The following is a 23,820-nucleotide window of genomic DNA, read 5'->3' as shown; positions in this document are numbered from 1 at the left end:
TGGTGGTCAGCTGCGTCGTGCCAGTGGTGGGGCACTGAACCAGTGAACAGTGAGGCCAGTGCCACTGGAACTTACAGCCCTTGAATGTTGGACATCGCGATGCAACGGAGGCTACTGTCGCAAGCGAAATTGAAAACGAAGATAAGAAATACAGGAAGTTTAATAATAGATTACTGATAGGAACAAGGGCAAGAAGTTGCGGACAGGCCAACCTGTTCCTGGGATGCGGTCTACATGGTTTAAGAAATGAAGGCTCAGCCCAAGCTACTGCCTGGCTACTGAATTTATCTTGGAAGCTCCTTAGGTGCCAGTCTTTTCATGGATCAATCTTATGCTTCAATCACCTATCAGATACCCAAAGTGTAGCCTCACGGCATGCTGTTGCTCCATCAGATATGCAAATGGGGTACGAGAAATCTCGCTTTCTGCATTCTCTGCCAAAGCTTTTGGTATGGCTTCAGACCTGTAGTCTACGAACTAGAAACTTGTATAAGTAGTCTTGATAGGATCGAAAAGCGAATTCCGAAGAAGAACTCGAGCGGTTGCAGAAGACGAATAGCAGCGACGGCTCTCTCATCATACGTATCGCTAAATCTTTCTCTGCTCAGCCAGCTTGGCTTCTAGGGTCTCAAGATACAGATAAGACAGCCACTGCAAATCAGTCTTCGTAGATTGCTCCTCGCCAGCCGCCTGCATCAATTTCGATCTTTCAACTTCAAACAACCTCATCATATTAGTCACCCCCATCATCTCATGGATCCTCTCGATCTTATCCTGCCGCCACGACTGCCACGTACTCAGCACCGAAGGCCAAGCCTCATCATTCAATTGTTCGGAAAGGACCTTAGTGAATGAAAAGGCATCCTCCGAAGCCTGGTTCACTCCTTGACCAGATGAGGCCGGCATGGCGTGCGCAGCGTCTCCAATCATGATGTCATTGCCAGGAGATGATGACCAGCTAGATAGCTTAGGCATGGCATAGAATGGCCAGCATAAGGTGCCTTCTGGGCGCTTGCATAATTCATCAATCGCATGTTTCGCTGCATCATGCCATTGACCATAATCCTTCCGTAATAAAGTGACTAGAGATGATGGGTCGGAGGCGAGGCTCTCCCAGCCTTTTCTATCGGCTTCTGGATACGTAAATTGCGTTCCAACCATGAGGTCTGATCCATCTATCACTTCAGGAACCATGGAAAGACAGCCAGGCTTTCCCAAGCTCGTACAACCAGCTGCAAAGTCCTGATCTGGCCATTGAACTGACTCCGTTGAAATATGTCCATATACACATAACAGATTAGCGTGAACAGGAACAAGATCCGTGATGTGACGTCTCAAGGTTGAATAAATACCATCAGACCCGATTACCATTGTAGCGCTTTCTGTCCTGTCACAAACCTGGAAAATAACCCCCTCAGTCGTATCGCTGATGATATTCTCGAGTTTCATACCATAGAAAATGGGTACTTTCCTCTCAGCCAGGGTGGCCTTCATTTCCTTGAGTAGGGCGAGTCGATAGAGACGGTAGCATGGGTAAGTATCCGAAGCAATCCTCATCTTCCTCAGAGTCTTGTCATCTGCGTCTTTATTAGCGGTGTACTCGCAGATATAGCTCTTGTCTTCCACGCGACTCAGAATTCCTAGCTCATCGAGGATTCGGCACCCGTTAGGTGTGATGCTCACGCCGCTTGAAAGGATATCCGAGTCGGCGGTCTTTGCCTCGAGGGTTCGACATGGAATGGATTGGCTATGCAAGGCTAAGGCAACCGCGGTGCCCTGGATAGTTTGTGAGACTGAAATACGCATCGTTCATGTCAAGTCTGGACATACTCTTAGGCCGGCACATATGACGGCGACACCATTCGTCTTTGTATTGGTGGACATACCGAAACTTGTGTTGGGATCTAATCAGAGAAACTGTTAAGGTACCGAGGAACTTGCCCTCTTGAATTTGTTAGAGGTGTTATACATAGCGCAAATCCAGTATTGGTAGCTTTGGACTAGATGCAAGAAAGGGCATTTCGGAGACTTTGAACAAGTCCAATGGATTGGCTAAGATAGTCTAGACTGGAATTGTTAAAGTTAGAACCTATGTAACCCAAGCCATTTGGGGAGAATCGATGACGATTGACAAAGCGGAAGTTAGCGGGATCGAACAAAGTCCGATATTCCCGGCTCACGGAATCGGCGTTTATGAGTATTTGCCTGGTGCCATCTGCCACTAACGAGATGTAGAATTGAAACACACGGCATGAAGTTGGTTGTATCATAGAACATACCCGCGGGTTCATTTGTGTTCCACGGAACGGTCTACTGTTGAGTGGAGATGCTAGATACAATGAAGCGTTCCTGTTCATGATATGCCCGGTCTAATGCTTCATGCGCTCACTACGACCCTTCAAAACCTCAGCCAAAGCGATACCATCCTTAGTAGCCTCGTCCAAATCCTCCCTTGGCAAACCAAGCAATTCGTTCTGCGCTTTGGCTGACAGATCACTCGGATCCTCTGGGAAGAACGCCCTTGCATAGAGCAACTTGCTGAAACCACTCATATCTCCTCGCTTGACCTGCACCATTCCCTCTTCATACCTCTTCTTGCTTGACTCGTGAGTGACAATCCAGTCAGCGTCGGAAGTACCAGTGACACGCTTGACGCTCTCAAAGAGATCTCGCTGACTAACGATAAAGCTGTTTAAGTAAACAGCCCTGTTGAATAAGCTCGAAACGGTAAGACTCTCGTCATTCTCATCTTCAGGAAGTTCCTTCAAGCTCAAAATCTTGGCAACAGCTCTTCCAACCTGCGCAAGCGTAGAAGTCGAGTTCTTCACATTCCCATCATCATAAAGAGTAAGAGTCTTCTTGTCAAAGTCGAACCCAAAACGACTCTCACCGCCAGGAAGACTATAGTCGAACCAGAAGCCGCAACAGACAGTGATCCACTTCATACCAAGTCTCTCAATCTCGTCTCTGTTTGCTTTAGCTATCGGTCCAAGAAGAGTCTCTTCCCCGAGCTTGACCTGTTCGATGTCACCGGCGTAGCCATTCGGCATGATGTAAGGTACACCAGCTTTGGCGGCAGCTTGGACGAGTTTGCTATGTGTGTCCTTGGGAGCGTTTGGAGCCATGGTTATGATCAGAAATTGCTGGTTGTTCAGGGCTGCTATGAGTGTTGACTCGTTGTTATAGTCGACCGGCGCGACAATAATTCCGTTAGGAAGGTTGCTAGTGCTTCCCAAGCGCGTCAGAGCAGTGATGGTATGTTTGCCGGTTTGGAGAAGGGCGTTGGCGATGTGAGAACCGACTGTACCGCCGGCCTGACCTACATGTTAGTGCCGTTCGGTGGAACAAAGGCTGGGTATACTTACGCCGACGATTGTAACTCTCTCGATGGAGTTGGTAAAGCCCGTTGGCTTGCTTTTAGCGTAGTTGGCCATTTTTGTCGTAGGCAAATGTGAAGGAGCGGAGAGTAGTTGTGATTGTGGCTGTAGGTGATGATAGTTGTGCTCGATGAGATTCTATTGCGGGAAACTTTGTTGGCTTTTATAACTGTAATCTAACTTTGTTTGTTTGGCCGGGATGTTCAGCAGTCTCAAATCTCGGTATTTTCGTATCCATGGCTTACAAACTGAGTCTCTCTGTCCCTCGCATTCTCGGGATATTTCTATGGCTGGATCCACATTTGCCCGGTATATCGGGTGTAGCACGGGAATAATGCTGCTCATTCCTGACTTCCAATAAACCGAGACGAAATCACCGAGAAGAACCGCGACAATCATTCCATCATTGGAGAGCCTTGCGTGTAATCTCAGGCCTGTTGCATACCGGGCTTTTCTTATCTGTGGATAGTTGGACACCGGCGGTAGGATGACTCGATCCTACGAAGAAGCGTCGAGCAAGAGCGCAAGAATGCAGGGTTTCAAGATTTTACTGATGGTCACTCTACAGTCTTTTATTGGCATGGCGCATATTGATACTTCAGCCTTATACCAGCCGGTTATTCCCATTCAGAATGTTACATATACATTGAATCTCCGCTGACGCTTACACATCTGTGCGCTTAAAGCAGGTCATCTTACCGGGAGTCAAGGTATAGTTTAATCAAGTTCTACACTGCCCAAGGGAGACCGTATAAACAGCAACACTGTTCAGTATGCATTCCATTGGTACCTGATGAGGATTGCAACACTAACTACGTCCCCTGTGTCAAATATAGTAGAGCCATAAAGAAGAAAAGCAATGCGGCTACAAAAGCAGGGAGAACTAAAGCAAACATGTTTCTGTAACAAGAAGAGGTATTGGCGTTAAACTTGCGACGTGCAGATGGGACCTTAGTATTCCCTGATTCAGTTCCATCATCCGGATCTGGAAATCTCGTGACACCAAAGCTTTCGGGCTTGTACCTCTTCCATCGCCCATCTTCGGATCTATGGCTCAATGGCCGACGAACCCTTTGCAGTGCTGAGACAATGCTGAACTGAGAGCGATCGCCGGCGATGAAGAGGATAATGAAGTAAGTTGGCCGAGGTCTGGACAGGGCTGTCATCCTTGTGACAATGAAACATCTGGGTGGCAGTATTCCTGGAAAGTGCCATTGTCGGAGCGGCGAGCCAAGAGGAAGGTGTGGCGCTATGCTGTTTTGTATATCCCACATGATAGAGAACCAAGATCTCGAAAAGCACCCGAAGTAGGCCGTTGTGTACAGCCAACATGGACTGTTAATCTCATAGCTTCGTCCATTCACATAAAGGTGTGGGATCAGCGGATCTAAGAAGTCATAGATTGGCATGTAAGGGCTCAAATCTCCATCAAACAGGCGTATAAGGACCTCCAGATATCTTTCACAAAGGCAATCGTTAACTGGGGGCCTCCATTTCCCACCAGGGGGTATCCGAGATACAATACCTAGATGTCCGCTCATCATGGCGAACAAAGCAATCCGAAAGCGAGCTCTCTCTTCTTGTCCGTCCCATCTCATCTCATAGTCCAGAAGATGACGGACGTGATGCAATCTGCCAAGGAAAGCAGCGGCAGTTAAGGTAATCCCGGAGCCGAAATTAACGCTGACAGATGGGTCTGGCCCGGCGCGGAGTAAAGTATCGACCAAGCTTAGCTGACGGTGTGCCGTTCCTTGGATGCATTGAAGCGCGAACTTAGATGCATTGAGGCCGAGACCATGGAGTTCACACTCGTACTTAGGATATGACCATAAGGCCCGCCTCAGGGTCTGTTTTTCGCAGTTTACCAAGTTGATGTAGGGGTGGTTAGATCCAAAGAGAAAAGGGAAGACAGTCGGCCCAAAGGCTCTCCGAAGGAGTATGGCAATTGCCTCCCTATGATCTTGACAAGACATGTCAATCGATATACCTGGCATCTCCAGTAAATATTGAACAAACGAGATATTTCCCTCCCTCAATGCGCATACTAATGGCAAGACCCCTTCCCACGGCTCTTCGACATTGGCACCAAGATTCAGGAACAGCGGAGCGAGGCTGGATTTCGAATTCCGAGCTGCCAGGCTGAGAAAGTGATTTGGGTTGTACACCTTCGTATTTGCGTCAAGAAGGAGCTTGACGGTTTCCTCATCCTCTAACATGATAGCGCGCTCCATAGCAGTTTCACTTCTACTCCTTAGGTTGACATCTGCCCCTGCATCAAGCAATCTCTGTATGATGTATCTTCGATTTTGCTTTGTTGAAAACAATAACGCAGCTTTTAAGGGTGTATCTGACCGTATTGTGCGAAGATGCTGGGTGAAAGGAACATAGTTCACATCTGCCTCGGCTTCAATCAGAGCCTCAAAAGCTTTCTCATTGTTGTACTGTATTGCTGCTACCAGAGGTCCTGGGGTGCCGGTGTTAAGCTTTGCTTTTGCGAGCAAGATAAATCTCCAAATAGATTCATGCCCATTTTGGATGGCTAGTGTAAGAGGAGACGGTGTAGACTCAGGACAAGTGTCAAGTTCACCACCAGCCTTCTCCCAGAGATCTCTCAGAATATGAAAGAGTCCGTAGTTGGACATCAGCTGCAAAGGTGTGAATATTCGAGAAAGACGACTAAATCGTATAAGCCTTTTTCCCTTATGAGATGCCACGGTCTCCGTTACATTCAAGAGACACTTCCAAGATTTAAAAGACGAGCTACCTTCGGAAATCGGTTCCAAGAAGTCGCGTAAAAGATTTGAGAGTTGAGAATATATGAACGTAGGTAAATCCAATTCATGGGTATGCCAGAATGCGTACCGAAGTATGTAGCGACAATGAACTATGTGTTTAACACGACTAACATCTGGATGAGATGGTTTACGTGCCACGATGCACCAAGGTTCTCTAATTGACCCCGGATATCGCGGCTCCCGAACTGAAGTTATTGAATATCTTTGGAGAAACTTGATGGAAGAAATGGCAACGTGGTGATGAGATTCAAGCATGCTGTAATGATGCCTCTCGATATACTCTCGTGCCGACAAGTGCGAGAATCGCCAGACGTCCGACTGCCGGTCGTAGACGAGGAGGTTTCCACAGATGCTTTGGATGGTCTCCGGTATGAAGACTGTATCAGCTTCTATAGTACCAGATTCCCGTTCTATATGCATCATCAAAGACAGCTCGTCAGTCTTTAGAGGCACGAATGCACATAGAACCCATTGGAAGGCTCGCGTAGCCAGCTTCTCTTCAAATGGTGACATTTCATGGATCTGATTCCAGACCACATCGTACGCGCCCTTTAGTCCGATCGGTGAGGTTTCGAGTAGCTCCCTGATACTCCTTTCGCTCCATAGCTTAAGTCGTCGGATCTGATCAACCTGCAGTGCTGCCCATTGGAACATTCCTTGGCTTTTCTTGTGAAACACCGATTGGACTTCTTCCTGGAACTTGGGACCTATGTCGGCCCAACGAGTGTCTTGAAACAGCTTATCCTGCACGTAAGATGAGATATCTTCTTCATTGTCCGTTGCTTCTACCGTCATGACAGGTCTTCCCTTGAAGTGGCGTAGAATGTCCTCGTCATGCCTGCTGGAGATGAAGACACGCAGCTTGGAGCTCCTGATGGTCAAATTCGAGAGAATTCTCATAAGCTCCTCTCGGGTGTTTCTATCACACTCATCCAGGGCATCGAGGATAATAGTTGTCTTGGGGTAATCATCGGCAAGCCTCCCGATAAGACTTTCGCAAGTCGCCACGTCGAATGTTGTACCGTTAAGTTCAAGCCTGCTTGGCAGGCCTTGGAGAGCGATGTGGATTGTGCCACTTTCAACATCCTTGATGGGCGTGGATAGTTGACGAAGAATGCTGCGGAGGATATCCTGAGGATTCCGTCGATTCTCCTCGTCTCTCTTGCAGTAGAAAAAGGCGACTGCATCCCCAGTTTTAGCCCTCTCAATTGAATAGTCGACTACTCGTGAGATGAGAAATGTTTTCCCGGCTCCAGCTGTGACTTGTTAGAACTGAAAGGTGAGAATGCAGAACAAACGCTACACTTACGATTCCCGTAAAGAATGGTAACTGATGAATCACTCTCCTCCCATCGAATGAACGTCTCCCTCTTCAGAATCCACTCGCAGGTACCCGCAGTTCGCTTTCTGCTAACTTCGTCATGGTGGGCACGAAACAAGATAGAAGAGATCGCTCTAAGTGTCTCGCGTCGTTCTTCTTCATCAATCCGTACTAGCAGTTCTTGGACTCGGTCCCTTATCTCGGTGAGAGTTGGCTGGATCTTCTGCAACAGATCGAGAGATTTGCTCGACAAGGTGTGATTGAGGATTTTGTGGCAATTCTCTCCGCAAGCTATGACCTTTTTGCGCTGTACTTCCAAGTCCCTGTGAATGCTCACTACCTCGGATGAATTAAATATCGCTGTAGCTTTGCGTTTGACCTTATGCTTGCTTGAAATTGTGTAACAATACTGAAGAGCGCTAAATAGCGACGAGTAAAACTTGATTAATTCCTCTTCCAAGTGACCGAGGCATTGTTGACTTAGTTTGATGTCGTCCTGGGCTTCTCCGATATGCATAGACTCTTTTGTGTAGACCATCTCTAAAACCCGACCAGAGAAGACGAAGTGCGGGGTCGAGGCGAGGAGTTCAAGAATGCTCTCTGCCTGCTCTTTTTCGGCCAGGACAGCCTGAATGAAGTTAGGTCATTAACTAAACCATTGAAACTGGGGCATATTATACCTGTAGGGCGAAACGGAAAGCAGCCCATGGAAGCGCAGCATGAACGGGGTCGAAGGACGAGACGACATCACCAATCCCTTTGACCTTATCCAACCAGTGAATGATCTTATCAAAATACTTTCTGAACTTATGATTGGACTTTTCAAAGTCTTTCTGCTTTTTGGTTGTTTGTTCAATGAGCGCATCGATCTGTTCGGTCGCTGTCGCGTTGGGCTGTATACCTTTTTCGAGGGAGGCTAACCATTCTTTGACATCCACGGGAGGATTCTCACGCGCCTTCGTCCATAGGCATGACGTGTTAGCCATGATAGACGAAACGGCACAGGATCGCCGTGACCAATGTTGATAGTACTGCAGAGCGAAAGGTGTACGTAGCAAAGTGAACAAAAAGACTGAAGTTTGGCATCAGTGCTGAAAAATACAAGCATTTGGAGATTTTCAACTGCGTGGCCAACAGATTATGGCCACGTGAGCTGCAGCTCAGCCGCACTGTCAGCCTGCGTGTCTGCCTTGTATGCAGATTTTGCATAAAATCACTATTATTAGCAATTTATGTCCTTGAGTAGTTTGGAAATGTAAAAAGGAAGATCGTAATTGATTATTGCATAAAACTTTAAACTGATGTCAACCTCAAGCCTCTTGGCTGTTCGATCTAGGATATGGCAGCACCCCGCAATGATGGTTCCGATGTAGATACATATTCGTGGACCTGCTAAGCACTGGTATAGCCGCGGAAGCCATTACTTCGATGCTCGTCGAGAAGCGACCTTATAAAAGAGACTCCCATCGTAGATCCCTCTGATATCCTCCTTCATCATGCGCCCGTCATCCGGCCAAAGCAATATGTAAGTCGCCAACCCTGTAACAGTAATTAGCTCTCGTGGTCCATGAAAGAAGTATGAGTGATCATCTACTCACATTCGAAGAAGGCACCGCCCCATCCGATAGGGTCAGCGATCAGTCGTTGACCCTTTATTAAATTAATGACGTCCCATATCGTCAAGTGATCACGACCTTCCGCATACTTGGAGAATATGTCCTCGAACTTCTGAGGTATAAATCGCCCTTCAGTGTCATAAGTCCCAGTGTCGCTACCATGCTTATCCTTGTGAATGTTGTCGATATGAATTCGGAAGAACGGGTCAGGGAGGAGCGAGGACTGCGTTGTGTATGAGAAGTTGCCGTGGATAATGAGCACCGAGATGAGAGACAGGATGATTCCATAGCCTAGCTGGTAGAAGCCTCTAAAGGTGTCAAGTGGCCAGATCACACCATCATGGTCCTTAAAGTCATTAGTATCGCGTTGGAAGGCGTGCGGAATAGAGATGCTACCTTGTCAAAAAAATCGCAATGCTGCTGCAGAACCTGGGAAATATCAGCGCTGAGTTCCACGGAGTACGTATGATCCTTACCGTTTGATCCTGGTGTCGCTGAGCCCAATCATTCTCTGTCGTTCCCTCGGGACGCTCGTGGGTAGCGGCAAGATTGGCTCTCGCAACTCCTGGAAGATATCAGCAAGCTTGCATCCCCATTACTAGCTTCTGATGCTTACCTGCATGAGCGAGTCGAGGCTTGTCAACGCCCGGTTGATATGGTTTTCGCTCAACAGTCACGGGAACTACATCAATTGAAGTTGTAATAATTGAATTAGGATCGACCTTCAGCGCGTCAGAGTAAGACTTTGTGTTTTTGGGATCGTCGAAGTCCATTTTGGCAATGTCGCAATGGCTGTATGTCAAAGGTCGTTGAAAAAGGGAAAGTGAGGTGTAAGAACCAGTTTATATTCTATTTCGCTGCTGGAATGTAATTCTCATTTTAACATGTGAAGATGGGGATGTAAACATTTGACGTCATTGATTCATGCCAAGTCATAACAATCGCACGACTTTCCATTGCTTGCCTTGTCCACACACGTTTAGATATGTGTAAACAAACGTGTCATCGAACCGCAAGCGAGATTTTCTGGTCTGTATTAATAATTGTTGCTTCCTGGTTTGCCGTGCCTGGTTTAAGTTTCAGACTGCTACGGTATGACCATGATGAGAAGTCATAAAAGACTAGGCGTGGCGTCATCATGACCCCAAATATCCCTGCCCGACCGTAACCACACGACACCAGTGTACAGTGCATATGGCGGTTTCATAATAAAATAATCAAAGACTCAGTGGCTAGAATGTTCTACTGCTCTAGTAGAAGAAATGATAAAAACGTAGCGTGTTCTCGATCTTGGTATTTGCGGCCAAGTTTCCTCATCACTTATTCACCACGTAAAGCCAGGATTTTACGACTAACTTACAATGGACAAAGCACTAAAAACTGGCCTCTCAGCAGGCATGTCTGCTATTTCGGGCTTCCATTCGAAGAAGCCCAATTGGGCAGACCCAGAAACTGCGGGTGCCAACGTCTTACCGACATCATACTGCCCAGAACCATGGTCTCGAGTGGAGTTCCCGAGCGCCCAAAAGCCCGTCAAGGCTTCAAATATCTGTATCGGTGCTTGGTCGTGGGGCGACAAGTCGACATGGCAATGGGATGAAAAAGAACTACCCCACGTCATGATGGCTTGGAAGACGCTTTATGAGGCTGGCATCAATTTCATCGACACTGCTGAAGCATACGGCAATGGGGAGAGCGAAAGGATAATCGGAGAACTAGTTGAGGATATTCCCCGCGAGACCATTGTCATACAGACCAAGTATTTCAGCACTCCTCTCAAGGCCGAAACCTACCTTCATCCTGTCGATGGACCCGTCAAGAGTCTCAAGGCCAGTCTTCAGCGGATGAACCTCGAATACGTCGACATTTACCTGATCCATGGACCCATCCATCCTCAAAGCATCCGTGCCATTGCAGAGGGTATGGCTCAATGCGTCGAACAAGGCCTTGCACACTCAATTGGCGTCGCAAACTATGACGTCGAAGACGTTCAGAAGATTAACGATGAACTAGCAAAGTTCAATATTCCTCTCGCGACAAACCAATGCGAGTACAGCATTCTTCGTCGCTACCCCGAACTCACTGGAAACATCGAGAAGTGTAACGCCAGCGGCATGATCTTCCAGTCGTACTCATCACTTGCACAAGGACGATTGACTGGTAAGTACACCAAGGATAAACCGCCGCCAAAATCACGCCGCTTCAGCAGCTACAAGATGGAAGATCTTGAGCCTGTACTTGAGACTCTGGAAAGGGTTGCCGAGAGACGGCGCAAGAGTATTGCCGCGGTCGCTTTGAACTATAATATTAGCAAGGGAGTCCTGCCAGTTGTTGGAATTAGGAATGTCGAACAGGCCAAGTGTGCTATTGAGGCGCTTGGATGGAGGCTTACGGACAGTGAGATTGTTGAGATTGACAAGGTTAGCATTGTCGGAGATAAGACTGTGCTTTGGCAGCAGGGCTAGGTACTTGGGCCGTAGCCGGATAATAGACTAGAATAGCACTGATTAGCTTATCGCTGAGAACAAAGATTAATCAAGGGTAATGGATATGAGGATTCTCAAACCCGATAGATACCGGTGAACCCGATTATGACCTTACAGGCGCAAAAGCTTTGTCGCAGCCTGAATCGCTCCTTTCTTTCCAGTGGGAAAGTGTCAAGAAGCGGTATCACAATGCCTGCAAGAACTTCAGCTGGAGTGGTTGTCAGGCAACGAGATATGTGGCTAAGTGTGATAGGCTGTTTTGAAAATTGCATGCGGGTGCCAAGCTGGGGCTGAATGGTCATATCATGCGGTAGCCTACTAAATTAAGCGCCCAGCAACGCCAGAAAATGCAGGCTCCGCCAAATCAAAGGCTGTGCTTACGCGCCGGCGGCAAGACAAGAAGCAGACTGTGATCCCTGCCATACCGCCGTTCTTTCTTCACACAACATTTTGCATTCTTGACGAGCATTCAAGCACCTCAGTTCAGCAGCATACTATGCCCGAGGTTGAGGAATACACAATTGGTTGGATCTGCGCTCTGAGCAAAGAGCTCATCGCAGCCAAAGCATTCCTCGACGTTCTCCACGATCCGGTTGACAACGCAGCGATCAACGACGACAACAACTACACACTCGGTAGCATTGGCAAGCATAATGTTGTCATTGCAGTCTTGCCGTACGGCCAATATGGTCTCGTCAATGCTGCGGCAGCCTTGGCACACATGACCAGGACGTTTTCCAACCTGCGAGCTGTGCTCATGGTCGGGATTGGTGGCGGCGTCCCAGGGAAGAAAGACATCCGCCTGGGTGACATCGTCGTGGGATCCGTAGGTCGAAATAGCAGCGGGGTCATTCAGTATGACTATGGGAGGGCTGTCCAAGGCGAGGAATTCGCTGTTACTGGTCATTTGAACCAGCCGCCAATGGCGTTCCTCACAGCTATGAGTGCTCTGCATGCTACGTATGAGATGGAAGGTCATGAAATCGAGAGCAACATAGATAAGGCCCTCCGAAAGTACAAACGACTAGCGAAGAAATACAAAAAACCCGCCGTTTCTACCGATCGATTGTACGAGGCAAATTTCGTCCATCAGGGACACGAGGGTATAAGCTGCAGTCGGTCCTGCGGTGATGACAATCTAGTGCATCGATACGAACGGGACGAGGACGAAAACAATCCTGCCATTCATTGCGGCCTGATAGCATCGGGAAACTCCATGATGAAGGACGCACTTCAACGCGATAAGCTGGCAGCCAAGCATGGTATCCTGTGCTTTGAAATGGAAGCTGCAGGGCTTATGAATCATTTCCCATGCGTGGTCATCAGAGGGATCTGTGACTATTCTGATACGCACAAGAACGACGAGTGGCAGGAGTACGCAGCTATGGCTGCCGCCGCCTATACTAAGGACTTACTGCTTCAGGTAGCTCCGAGCAGTGTACAGAAGGAGGAACGGATTGAAACTATTTTGGGGCATCGTGAGTAATGAGACATGTGATATAAGTTCTGGGTACTGATAGAAAGAAATAGTGAATGAAAAGGTGGATCATATTCACCAGTTAGCCGCGGAAAGCAGCCATGACATTAAATCTCTGTCGTCCAGCTTTCAAGATGAGGCTCTATCGAGATGGCTCAACGCAGCTGATCCATCCGTCGATCTCAACAAGGCTCGCGAAACATGGCACTCCGGTACCGGGCAGTGGTTATTAAACAGCTCTCAGTATCTCACCTGGAAATCCCAGAATGATTCCTTTCTCTGGCTAAATGGAAATTCCGGTACAGGAAAGACTATTCTAAGCTCGACTGTCATTGAAGATATACAAAGCTCCCTTCCTGAGCTTCGTAACAGCGCTCTGTTGTACTTCTACATAACATTCACCGACAGCCGAAAACAGTCACTTCAGGCCATCCTAACATCTTTGATCAGCCAACTATACTACTACTGTCAAAAATCCCGACTCCCAATTATCTCACTCTATTCGCAATGTGGTAGTGGGAACAGTAAACCAAGCATGGAACAGCTGAAATCTACGTTTCGTGAAATGCTGTCACTTGCGGGAGAGGTCTTTATCGTTATTGACGCCTTGGATGAATATGAGAACCGAAGTATACAGCGACACGAGCTACTGGCCTGGATAGAAAGGTTTGGCATTGAACCAGTCAATGCCCATCTCCTCGTTACCAGTCGTCCGGAACATGACATCAAGACCTCCATCGAAACTTGGGCTAACTCTGGCAGTATCATCTCACTCCAAACAGACAACGTGGGCAGAGATATTTCTGATTACGTCCGTGATATTGTGATCAAGTCCCCAAGCTTTGCGCGCTGGCACGGGCATACTTCAACCCTGGATGATATCGTTAATGCCTTGACGACCAAGGCAGATGGAGGGTATGATTACCCAAGGCCCCCATATTAATAGTGGATGCTGATGATTGATTTGAAGGTTTCGTTGGGTCGCTCTACAATTGGACCGCTTAAAAGACTGTATCAACAAGGAGGAGGTCGATATGACTCTTCATTCACTTCCAACCACCCTTCAAGAGACATATTACCGACTCTTGAACGAACTTACGAGCACTAGGAGGAAATATGTCATTCGCATTCTTCAGTTCCTAGCATATTCGGACATCCCATTGGAGCTTGAAGCGTCTGTCGATGCTCTCGCGATAAACCTTACAGCGCCACCAGGCTCACGGTTCGTCATGAAAGAACGTATGCCACTACCGGCTGAGATATCGTCACTTTGCTCCACATTATTTGTCGCAGTATCTGATATATTTCCACCGCACCTGCGCGATACATTTGTTGTCTACGATGATCCGATATTAGTACTCCAGTTAGCCCACTCGTCTGTCAAGGAGTTCATATTATCTTGCCCAAGCTCCGAGTTTGACGGTCTACTCACCGAACCTACTGCAAGGTTGATAATCACCGAACTGTGTCTTACCTACTTCCTGGAAATGGACTGGTCCTTGCCTGACAACGAGTTTTTTGAAATTGATTGTTACAGATCTGCCGACAAGCTATTGAGGAGATACCACTTTGTAGCATTCGCTGCAGAGAATTGGATTCAAGATGCCTCCTGCCCCGACTCAAGGCTCCATACGTTTACACAGTTATCAATGGATCTCTTTTCGAACCCCATAATATTTAAACGTTGGACGTTGATTATTGAGGGTATCGCTTTTAACCAATGGGGCTGGTTTGAGGTCTTCGTAGGAGAACAAGATCAACTGTTTTACGCGAGCTGGTCTGGCGACCAAAACTGCGTCAAGAGGTTGATAGATTCAACGGGCAAGGGCGATGGCTCAGCATGGAATCTTGGTCCTGCCCTTTACGTTGCGTCCAATTCTGGCCATTTAGAGACCGTTGCCCTTCTTCTTCAGGAAGTTGCTGATATCAACGCTGAAGTTGAAGGACAACAGCTGCTTGCTATTGCCGTCGAAGCTGGCCATATAGATGTCATCGCACTTATGATCAAGCAAGGCGGTGATGTCAACGCTCAACGAGGATCGCCCAGCAATGCTCTTTCCATTGCCAGTGACATTGGCCGTCTGGATATCACGGAACTTCTGATTCAGCATGGTGCTGAGCTCAACGGTTATCCCCTCTACAATGCCTCCTGCCATGGCCACTTGAGCATTGCTATGTGTCTAGTGAAAAATGGTGCCAATGTCAACGTGGAGGTACATGATAGTTCAGCCCTTCAAGTCGCTTCCCAACATGGTCATATGGACATTGTTAGGTATCTGATAGAACAAGGTGCTGATGTCAATGCCCGAGGAGGTCCGTATGGCACGGCCCTCTACGCTGCCTCCATCCATGGCTATCTTGAAATTGTTATGCACCTAGTGGAAAGGGGTGCTAATGTCAGTGCCAAAGTAGGTGGTTATACTGCCCTTCAAGCTGCCCGCTGGTCTGGCTATTTAGATATTGTTATGTATCTAGCAGAGAATGGCGCAGATGTACACGCTCCGGGAGGGGTTTTGAAGAAGCATTGCAAGCTGCGATTGAACATGGACGGGACTGTGTAGTCAAATTCCTTCAAGATCATAAAGCTGATAGTAGGTACGTCAATATGTCAAGCCCTGACCGCCATGATGCTCATTATTGTTACATCTTTCGCTTGCGGTTCAATTCCGATGCTCCAAGCACAACTACAAACGCACCACTTCACGCAAATACACAAGGAAATCACTTTACATCTTAGTTCAACTTTCATTGGCCACCACGCTAACACTAGTGTTTTAGTCACCAGAAAGAAGACTAGGCTGCATTTTCCCTCACGTCGCCATCGACCCGCCACGAAGCCTTCTAGTCTACTCGAACATGGAGCTGAAACGCGTATGATGTGCGCTGTTGATGGGGCATTTTGTTTTCGAGACTTTAAGGAGATATATTAAAGGGTCAAAAGATATTCTTGTACCCAGAAACACGGAGCTAGATACTGTACAAAAGCTCGAAGGATCACCTCAAGTATGTTAAATAGAGTGGCGATCATGTAACCTCCTTTCATTACGACCTCTCGTAATTATTCATTATTTCAGCCATCCTCCATGTTGAAGCCAGTTAGCACACTCCTCACCAAGCTCCTTCTTCGCCCTCTCCTCATACGCCTTACAATCCTCCTCAGACAAAATATCCTTCCATCGGCAGTTCGTTCCCTTGTAGACAAAGTCCTTCGCACCATTCGCCCAAGCAACCTCAGCCTGAGGCGGCGACGCAAGATGCGCATGTTCCTTCATCCAATCAAACGTAGAATGCTCAACAACATCTTTGAACTTATCCTCTGGCATGTCAGGAATCTCAAGGAACTTTGCAATCCGCTTGATGCCTCCCTCAAGATCCGCCTTGAGGTCATTGAAATGCACGAGAAGCAAGTTGGGCTGATCACGATGCTCCCACCATCCACGAATATGACTCCAAAAAGGCCAACCGATGGAACTTGGCATGTCGTCCTTGACAAGCTGATCGAAAATGTCTTTGGGGTTCTCACTTGGTCGTACAGGAGGTTGACCCTCATAACCTGTGTTCTCAAAGAAGCTGTAGAAAGTATCTGTAGCGCGATACATATGATGATGTATACTCCAGACCATATCACGGCCATCGCGCGCGATGAAGATATACTTGACTTGGGGGTTCCAGACAAGAGCATCAAGAGGGAGATGTGTCTTGAGGAAGCGACGGTGCGTTTGGGACTCGATTAGGCCAAGCATTGCTTCCTTGGGGACGATACGCATATCGACCCATGGTGAGAGAGCGCCTGCGGGGACTGTTGGGTCGCCTTGATGAATCAGCTGCGAGACGATCTGTTGAACCCACTAATCGCTCTATTAGCTACATGCTGAGACGAATGAGTAAGTCACTTACAGTTGTGCCTGACTTGGCGTACGTCGTGATGATGATATCATCAGGTCTGAACTTTACATCGTTCCAGATAGACGACTCCATGTGATGGTTACTCTCCTCACGAGTCTTCTGCGGCATGTTACCGTTGGTTCCATTCGTTGTAGTCATGTTGATTGATCTCCAAAGTAAGCAAACGAACTCAGTGCAGCAAACTCCAAGGAACTCCGCTTTCGCATGGCGAACAGACCTCTCTTATATGCGCCAATCCAACGTTTTCCAAGTTCTCGTATCCTAGTAGGATGCAGGTAAGACCGAAGGATCTTCAACCCTGCTCCCCGGGTCTTGGAACCAAAGTCTCACCCAAAGGCTCCATTTGCAGCGGAACTCGCTGACAATCATCAACCGACAGCCCGAATCACGGCCCGAAATGGAAAAGATCATCGTGAGCTTCGTCACATGGGATGGTACTGATGTCAAGCTAAGGTACGAAAGGGGATCAACACAGCGCTGTCGATAAACACCTTAGTGTGACGGAGATCGAATTACCCCGTTTATGACGTCGCTTAAGAGGCGTGATGGGAAAACGGACCCCAAATGTTCAAGGCTGCCTATAAATCGGCCAATAGTCTTTGGCAGGAATCTCAAAGGTTGCCGCATTGGCCTTGAAATCTCTCTCGCTTGGGTTCTCTTCGGATAAGACCTTATTTAGCTGCATCACAGTTGAACGATTAATATGCTACTTGAACATATTCGGCCATTTAGACGTGCCAGGTGATAACAGAGGGTTGGGAAAGGTTTACTACTGGAGGCCGCGAGAATTGTGATGGGGATAAGCTGCCTTGGTGTTCTGCTTATGCTAGCCCGTGCCGTTACGCCGCTTAAAGTCACCGCTCTTCGGGGATTTGAGCCTTTTGCCACGACGGTCAGCATCGTGAGGTGGACCTAGGTAAGACCGATCTCTTGGTCTCGGACGCCAGTGAAATCGCCAAGAACTAGTGCTCACTAGCACCCGAAAGCCTGATGCGCTGTTCTCAGATTCAGATCCAAAACCTTCCTTGATTTGATGCGATATCTAAGCTCTCTCGCTTCATATCCCACATATACATTTCTTTTGTTCGAGCACAGAGCCGGCAGTTTGACATCAGCTGCGGGCCTTGGTAGCGTGTCTTGGACTCTTATGGGTGATTTATCAGTAAGCGCTATCCGAAATTGCGAGTATTGCTCTCCACATGATGTGCTAGTGCTGATCTTACAGAGGGGATGTTGAGATCCAGCGGGTAAGGCTGAGCGAGGACTATCACCGAGAGCCGAGACTTCGAAAGCCCATTACTGCATCGTGAATATCAACTATCGACCTTTACAAAGCCCTGAGGCTTCTGAAAACATTTATTAGTTATTATAAGAGGTTCTAGGCAAAAGCCAACAAGGGGGAAATATTGTATTACCATTCATCACCCGTGTTTGCACCCTAAAACTCAACCTTTTAGGCGGCCGCTAACTACAAGGTTTAACCTATCTGTGTACATCATAGGCATCTGAGAAGCCCTTTCAACCCTTCTCGCTTTGTATTTTCGCTTTCAGGGTAGAAATTCGTCTAGTAAAAAGGGCCTGCATTATTAAATATGATCGTATGAAGCCGATGGGCCGAGAATGTGTCAGCAATACCTCAAGCTAGTGATCTCAACTTACCAACAGCCTGCCAATCCAACGGCCGAGACTTCGCTTGCTAGTATCACATCGGCGCTATCTTCTAGATTATTAGCGCTCACTGAGAAAAAATCTCCTAATCCGCCATTGAGCTCTACCTCCCCATGAAAAACAATCTTCCACGTCTCTACGAGTTAATAGTTGCTTTCTAGAGTCATCAGTCACTTTAAGTACATATCATATAGATAGTATGACCATATAAGAATTGGCAGGATTCCTGATTCTTCGCAAGAGCATAAATTACCAAGGGGTGGGAGTATCAGAGGGACACAATCCCTGCCCCAAAAGGATGATAAGTTCAGTACCTAAATAAAATATATATCCTTTGCCTCCGTATTCTCCCTCACCAGCCCTTCTAATACTGGTTTCAATTCTATCGTTTCCCGCATACTACCATACTCAGGGTGTATATCTTTGAGGTATAGTGGGAAAGCCTGATCCAAGAACAACTGATCTTCGTCCGAGGCTCGAACAACAGAATCATAATCTTCAAAGAATACCTTCAATCCACCTGGATACCCTAGAAGCTCACCTTTAGTCCACTTCACCTCGTGGTTCGCTAGGTGATCAAGTAGCAGCTGAAGAGGGCGCTGGTTCTGAAGAATAGGCCTGCTCCCCGTGATCGTCTCAAACGCTACTCCCAGCTTACGCGACTTCTGGAGAAGGCCTTCCAGGACTTTTTCACATTAGCAGGAAATTGGTACCACCACTTAATACGAACGTGGTCTGACACCTCCAAGGCACTCTTCGTCCAATCTCGAACGGCGGTATGTAACTTGTGGGCCTTGTGCCAGAACTCAACTAGATTTGAGAGTTGTTGCTGGAGCTCTGGATCGTCTTCCAACATCTCCCTTGCTTCCATAGTTAAGAAAGGGATCCAGTTTCTCCAACTTGAGTGGGATGTCTGGGGTTTGTCTCTGGAGGAATAGTGGCAACTTTGGCCCCCGATTGATGAAAGATGGTCCTTATCCTCTGGATCAGATGCGGTGAGTTCGAATATTTGGTTTCTCCAGTTTCGTATGAACTGAATCATTTCGACTGTAAGAGGCTTGAATCGTAGGTAGTGATGCAGGTTATCAGAATTGAGCATCTCGGCGGGGTTAGACTCCCGTGTTTGGCAGACTATAGCTGCCACACACGAGCTGAGCAGGCGATATTTCCGGCTATCAGGAGTCTGGTGTGCCAACAATAAAGCAGCGCACCCTTCGACCCGGATCAGATGAACGCTTTTGTTGGGAACTGCGCACTTCAATGCCCATGCAAAGCTCCTAATCGCAAGTTTAAGGCCATCCTTCAGGTTCCAGAACCCTGTGAAATACTCGCCGTCTTCCTTTTCAACTAGCACCCAACGGGCACTGAAAACAGGCTGAAATGACGGGTCGAGCCGTAGCACCGTCTCTGCCCTGGTTGAGAGAAAGCCTGAATTTGAGTCTACCATTTTACAGCATTTAATTGCTATGCCGCACTCCGAGTTCTTGTCGTGAGGCCAGCCATCAATGCTACGTATTGTGTAACAGTCGAAAGGTGCTTCCTCTCCAAGAAGGTGCTTGCTGTCTAACTCGATCTGTTCAATGTGTCTGCGTATGCCTTGAGAAGCTTGCAGCGGTACATCTGTATCCCAAAGAGGGACCCAAGAGGGAATTCCATAGTCGTTTTTGCAAGTCTGGTGGTCTTTTTCAAACCATTTCCTAACCCAGTAGGGGTTTGCATGCTGAATAAGGTCGCAACAATGGCCCTTCTGCATCAGGTATGCAGCGATGCCGATGTAAACCTCACGGACCATCAGTTCGTAGTCAGGACTGAGTTCTGAAGCCTGAACGTTGCTAATCAGACCCAGTAATCCAAATATCTTGTCACGCAGGTCTGTAACACGACAGACACTGGTTGCAGTAAGAAGATCTCTCAGTTCCAAAGGGGCTTGCTCAGTGTTCGAGCTGGCCATTCCAGCGAATCGAACCCACGAGGGAACCTTGACACCATGTTCATACAGCTGTGAGATGGACTCGTTGGTAACAGTTAGTGAGGCCTCTCCACAGTGCATAGTAATGGATTGAGCGAGAAGAAGCTCTTGGACAATCCATAACCGAGCAAAGTAGGACCTTGCGAAGAATTTGTTGAGAATGGAGATGTTGCTTGTGTTGCCATGAGACAGCATGCCAGTCATGCCATCAACTTGAATCTCATTCAACAAAGTCATAGCTTCGGTTCCTGTCGACTCCTTTCTGTACTCCACCTCCCCCACGTAAGCATGAACAGTAGATGCTTTGGAGTATATCCTTTTCATCAAGCCGACCTGGTGAGACCTCTCGGAGGGAGATGACTGGTCGATACAGATAGAATCCACCCATAATAGTTTTGACTTGGTCTTGTGGCGAAGACTTCGCAACGCGCGATCACAGTTACGTGTGATACGTAGGACTTTCTGCTCTTTGTCAAGGAATATGAGATTTGAAGGTGAGGTACTGCCATTTTCATCAGCCCAAGTATAGGACAGGGCAGAGTATGGAGGACATGTTTCTTGCTCCCACCAAACCTCAAAAAGCCGACCGCTGAGTAACTCGAGTCTGTTGCCGGGTGATAGTTCCAGTAGTCGGATACAGGGACCTTTCGGAAGGTCAGATTAGATGTAAGGGTTTCTCTGTTCAAATGCTTTGGCATGCTATTCGTATGTGAGGGTAAAGATTGTCCTACCTCTCTTTGAGCTTCGTTCTGAAATGAGGTCTGCACGTTCGGGCGGTAGCTAAAGACATTTCTATCTTCTCTCGCTGTCTGCAAAGTGGCTACTCCGATAGTCTCAGAGTATTGAACACAATGGGGCCATGACAGAGGCTTCATTTCATCTCTGAGCCAGCCTTCCCACGCATAGACCTGTCGTTTTGGCTGTGATAGCTGAAAGTCTTCAACTAATCCACAGGATAAACATGTCCTCATAAACGCCTCGCTAGCCGATAGTACCAAGAAGTCATGCTTTTTGCAAGTCTGTTGTTTCTGGTCCATTGCGATAAGCTTGAGATGGATGATTGTATTTGTTTACAGTTGCGATGGTGACACAGCAGGGAAATGCGGGGAATTTAATGCAACCGAGTGCAGCTGTGTCGGACAAGGCTGACTGAGATCCGACAGCATGGTGCTTTCTGCACGATTCAGCCTAGGTAAGAAGAACCTGCAGTCCGGCCAATCAGCAAGCGCCGCGTCGCATTGCGGCCTAAAGCTCATATCTTCTCCAGTAACGCGATGGCAAGAGGAAACTAACTGGCACCATGCTGTCGAGCGACTTTGGTGTAAGAATTGGCCTGTTTGCCTGACGTGGCGCTTGAACAAGGTTGACTGACCAAACAGCTAACTAGCAGGCGACAGCATGACATGCCAGCACAGCCTCTGAATCATGCAAGCACGACATCTGACATAACAAAACGGATCTCCACAAGATTGTATCTTGGAATTACAGACGCTGGAAAGAAACATATTGTTTAACTATTGGCTCGAGCTGGGGAGCCACCTGACATTCTGGGAATAGCGGCATGTCTCCATCGACGGACATTTTCAAGTCCGCCGCGCCCTCTGACAACTTTGCCGACATAAAACAACTCCGAAAGGCTCATTTCTGTCAGTATTTCTTCGAAGATCTCATCTAAAGAACTAGTAACTTCATATTATATTTTATTACTCACTAGAAGCTTCTAAAATGGCCATCCCCCAAAGACAAACGCCTCCAATTGACGAGTTGCGCCAATTTTATGTCGGCAAAAGTATCCACGATATTCCCAAACCCGCAATTATCCTCGACCGAGCCAGAGTAACTCGCCATTGCCAGTCAATGCTCAAGGCCGTTGATACGCTTGGTCTTGGATTTCGAGCCCACGTGAAGACTCACAAGGTCAGTTCCGTTCCGTCATGTCTATAGAAACACTTGCGCTAATATGCTTTAGACGATAGAGGCAACACGTCTCCAGATCGGCCAGGGACGCGGCGATGTCAAGCTCATTGTATCGACTCTCGCAGAGGTCGAGCATCTTCTCCCTCTGCTCAAAGAGTGTAGAGATGCAGGTCGTCGTCTAGACATTCTCTACGGCCTTCCTCTACCCGGCTCGCAAATCTCCAGGTTGGCAGCACTCGGTTCCGAGTTGGGACAAGGAAGTATTCCTGTTCTTATCGATCACCCGTCGCAGCTCGAGTCAGTTAAGGCGTTTTCGCAACATGCCAAATTTCCTGCAAGGGTGTTTCTAAAGGTTGATACGGGATATCATCGCGCTGGACTACCGCCAACTGCTATGAACAAGAACGGTCTGATCGAGGCAGTTGCGAAGCTTGAAGCTAGCGGTGAAGCTGAGCTACTTGGGTTATACTCACATAGCAGTCTGAGCTACAAGGATAGCACGGCCGAGCAGGCTATGGCGAACCTTGAAGGGGAGATCCAGGGCTGTCTTGATGCAGTCAATGCTCACGCCCACCTATTTTCCAAGGATAAAGAGCTAGTCGTCAGCGTTGGAGCTTCTCCCCAAGTTACAGCCGTGGAGAATCTCGTAACCTCACAAGGGGACTTGTCAACAGCAGCCGAGTCTCTGCGCAAGTCCATCCAGGCTGTCACATCAGGCAAGCCTGGAGGACTTCAGACCAAGCTCGAGCTTCACGCGGGTGTATACTCTATCCTCGACATGCAACAAGTCTCGACCAACTCGAGGCGAGAACTAGGGTCTTTCGAAGATGAAATTGCTATTTCAATCATCGCTGAAGTTTGCAGCGTCTACAATGATAAGGAGAGATCACAGCCTGAGGCCTTGGTTGCTGTCGGTTGTCTTGGACTCGGCCGCGAACCGTGTGCTGCGTATCCAGGCTTTGGTGTCATAAGTCAGTCGTCTTACAAAGTCTCTCCGGGGGACGAAAGACGATTGATCATTGACAGGATCAGCCAGGAACATTCCATTGCAGCTTGGGAACATGCTGATGGCGAGGATACGTCCTCTTTGCCCCCAGTCCCGTTGGAGGTTGGGCAGGATGTCATCATCTTCCCGAACCATGCATGTGTTGCGGGAGCATTATTTGGATGGTATCTAATTGTTGACTCCTCGGAAGGAAATGCAACTAGGATCATTGACGTATGGGTTCGAGCTAGTGGATGGTAGAGAAAGATAAATAATATGATGTAGCTGCATAGACTCTATATC

General features: G+C 47.8%; 9 protein-coding genes across 10 annotated transcripts; 3 read left to right on the top strand and 6 right to left on the bottom strand.

The window, feature by feature from the left end:
- Nucleotides 1-588: 588 nt before the first annotated feature.
- Nucleotides 589-1,884, bottom strand: FVEG_13195 (hypothetical protein; the record flags this gene model as incomplete). Its single annotated transcript, XM_018902573.1, has 2 exons — nucleotides 589-1,776; nucleotides 1,831-1,884. The coding sequence occupies 2 exons, from the start codon at nucleotides 1,882-1,884 to the stop codon at nucleotides 589-591; spliced, it is 1,242 nt and encodes a 413-aa protein (XP_018761341.1).
- A 485-nt stretch (nucleotides 1,885-2,369) lies between these two features.
- FVEG_13196 (hypothetical protein) lies at nucleotides 2,370-3,434 on the bottom strand (the record flags this gene model as incomplete). The annotated part of the gene is made up of 2 exons (XM_018902574.1): nucleotides 2,370-3,314; nucleotides 3,366-3,434. 2 exons carry the CDS (start codon nucleotides 3,432-3,434, stop codon nucleotides 2,370-2,372), a joined length of 1,014 nt encoding a protein of 337 aa, XP_018761342.1.
- A 572-nt stretch (nucleotides 3,435-4,006) lies between these two features.
- Nucleotides 4,007-8,633, bottom strand: FVEG_13197 (hypothetical protein). The gene is made up of 3 exons (XM_018902575.1): nucleotides 8,174-8,633; nucleotides 7,482-8,121; nucleotides 4,007-7,428 (listed from the first exon to the last, which is right to left on the bottom strand). Exons 1-3 carry the CDS (start codon nucleotides 8,477-8,479, stop codon nucleotides 4,190-4,192), a joined length of 4,185 nt encoding a protein of 1,394 aa, XP_018761343.1. The 5' UTR covers nucleotides 8,480-8,633; the 3' UTR covers nucleotides 4,007-4,189.
- Nucleotides 8,634-8,738: 105 nt separating this feature from the next.
- Nucleotides 8,739-9,969, bottom strand: FVEG_13198 (hypothetical protein; the record flags this gene model as incomplete). Of its 2 annotated transcripts, XM_018902577.1 has the most annotated exons (6): nucleotides 8,740-9,032; nucleotides 9,092-9,143; nucleotides 9,199-9,455; nucleotides 9,506-9,538; nucleotides 9,586-9,674; nucleotides 9,726-9,882. In XM_018902577.1, 5 exons carry the CDS (start codon nucleotides 9,880-9,882, stop codon nucleotides 9,131-9,133), a joined length of 549 nt encoding a protein of 182 aa, XP_018761345.1. In that variant the 3' UTR covers nucleotides 8,740-9,032; nucleotides 9,092-9,130. The 2 variants fall into 2 exon arrangements, with proteins under 2 accessions (XP_018761344.1, XP_018761345.1); XM_018902576.1 differs by having other exon boundaries at nucleotides 8,739-9,032; nucleotides 9,092-9,455; nucleotides 9,726-9,969.
- A 374-nt stretch (nucleotides 9,970-10,343) lies between these two features.
- Nucleotides 10,344-11,694, top strand: FVEG_13199 (alcohol dehydrogenase). The gene has a single exon (XM_018902578.1). The coding sequence runs from the start codon at nucleotides 10,471-10,473 to the stop codon at nucleotides 11,572-11,574; it is 1,104 nt and encodes a 367-aa protein (XP_018761346.1). The 5' UTR covers nucleotides 10,344-10,470; the 3' UTR covers nucleotides 11,575-11,694.
- A 362-nt stretch (nucleotides 11,695-12,056) lies between these two features.
- On the top strand, nucleotides 12,057-15,633 carry FVEG_17464 (hypothetical protein; the record flags this gene model as incomplete). The annotated part of the gene is made up of 3 exons (XM_018906717.1): nucleotides 12,057-13,073; nucleotides 13,126-13,987; nucleotides 14,043-15,633. The coding sequence occupies exons 1-3, from the start codon at nucleotides 12,092-12,094 to the stop codon at nucleotides 15,631-15,633; spliced, it is 3,435 nt and encodes a 1,144-aa protein (XP_018761347.1). The 5' UTR covers nucleotides 12,057-12,091.
- Nucleotides 15,634-16,089: 456 nt separating this feature from the next.
- On the bottom strand, nucleotides 16,090-17,144 carry FVEG_13201 (hypothetical protein). Its single transcript, XM_018902579.1, has 2 exons — nucleotides 16,970-17,144; nucleotides 16,090-16,920 (listed from the first exon to the last, which is right to left on the bottom strand). The coding sequence occupies exons 1-2, from the start codon at nucleotides 17,114-17,116 to the stop codon at nucleotides 16,138-16,140; spliced, it is 930 nt and encodes a 309-aa protein (XP_018761348.1). The 5' UTR covers nucleotides 17,117-17,144; the 3' UTR covers nucleotides 16,090-16,137.
- Nucleotides 17,145-19,289: 2,145 nt separating this feature from the next.
- FVEG_13202 (hypothetical protein) lies at nucleotides 19,290-21,652 on the bottom strand (the record flags this gene model as incomplete). Its single annotated transcript, XM_018902580.1, has 2 exons — nucleotides 19,290-21,117; nucleotides 21,189-21,652. 2 exons carry the CDS (start codon nucleotides 21,650-21,652, stop codon nucleotides 19,290-19,292), a joined length of 2,292 nt encoding a protein of 763 aa, XP_018761349.1.
- Nucleotides 21,653-22,337: 685 nt separating this feature from the next.
- On the top strand, nucleotides 22,338-23,778 carry FVEG_13203 (hypothetical protein; the record flags this gene model as incomplete). Its single annotated transcript, XM_018902581.1, has 2 exons — nucleotides 22,338-22,532; nucleotides 22,585-23,778. The coding sequence occupies exons 1-2, from the start codon at nucleotides 22,341-22,343 to the stop codon at nucleotides 23,776-23,778; spliced, it is 1,386 nt and encodes a 461-aa protein (XP_018761350.1). The 5' UTR covers nucleotides 22,338-22,340.
- Between the last annotated feature and the right edge of the window lie 42 nt (nucleotides 23,779-23,820).

This window comes from Fusarium verticillioides, chromosome 6, assembly GCF_000149555.1.
Source record: "Fusarium verticillioides 7600 chromosome 6, whole genome shotgun sequence".
Classification (NCBI taxonomy): Eukaryota; Fungi; Ascomycota; class Sordariomycetes; order Hypocreales; family Nectriaceae; genus Fusarium; species Fusarium verticillioides.
The sequence above is the reverse complement of the archived record's forward strand: the minus strand, read 5'-3'. Positions and strand labels throughout refer to the sequence as shown.

Excerpts from the sequence above, each read along its gene's own strand:
- FVEG_13197 (XM_018902575.1), bottom strand. The coding sequence starts at position 8,479 with ATGGCTAACACGTCATGCCTATGGACGAAGGCGCGTGAGAATCCTCCC. Across the intron at positions 8,122-8,173 it reads CTTTCCGTTTCGCCCTACAG|GCTGTCCTGGCCGAAAAAGA; the intron begins GTATAATATGCC and ends AACTTCATTCAG. Across the intron at positions 7,429-7,481 it reads TACCATTCTTTACGGGAATC|CTGGAGCCGGGAAAACATTT; the intron begins GTAAGTGTAGCG and ends AACAAGTCACAG.
- FVEG_13199 (XM_018902578.1), top strand. The coding sequence starts at position 10,471 with ATGGACAAAGCACTAAAAACTGGCCTCTCAGCAGGCATGTCTGCTATT.
- FVEG_13201 (XM_018902579.1), bottom strand. The coding sequence starts at position 17,116 with ATGACTACAACGAATGGAACCAACGGTAACATGCCGCAGAAGACTCGT. Across the intron at positions 16,921-16,969 it reads ACGCCAAGTCAGGCACAACT|TGGGTTCAACAGATCGTCTC; the intron begins GTAAGTGACTTA and ends TAGAGCGATTAG.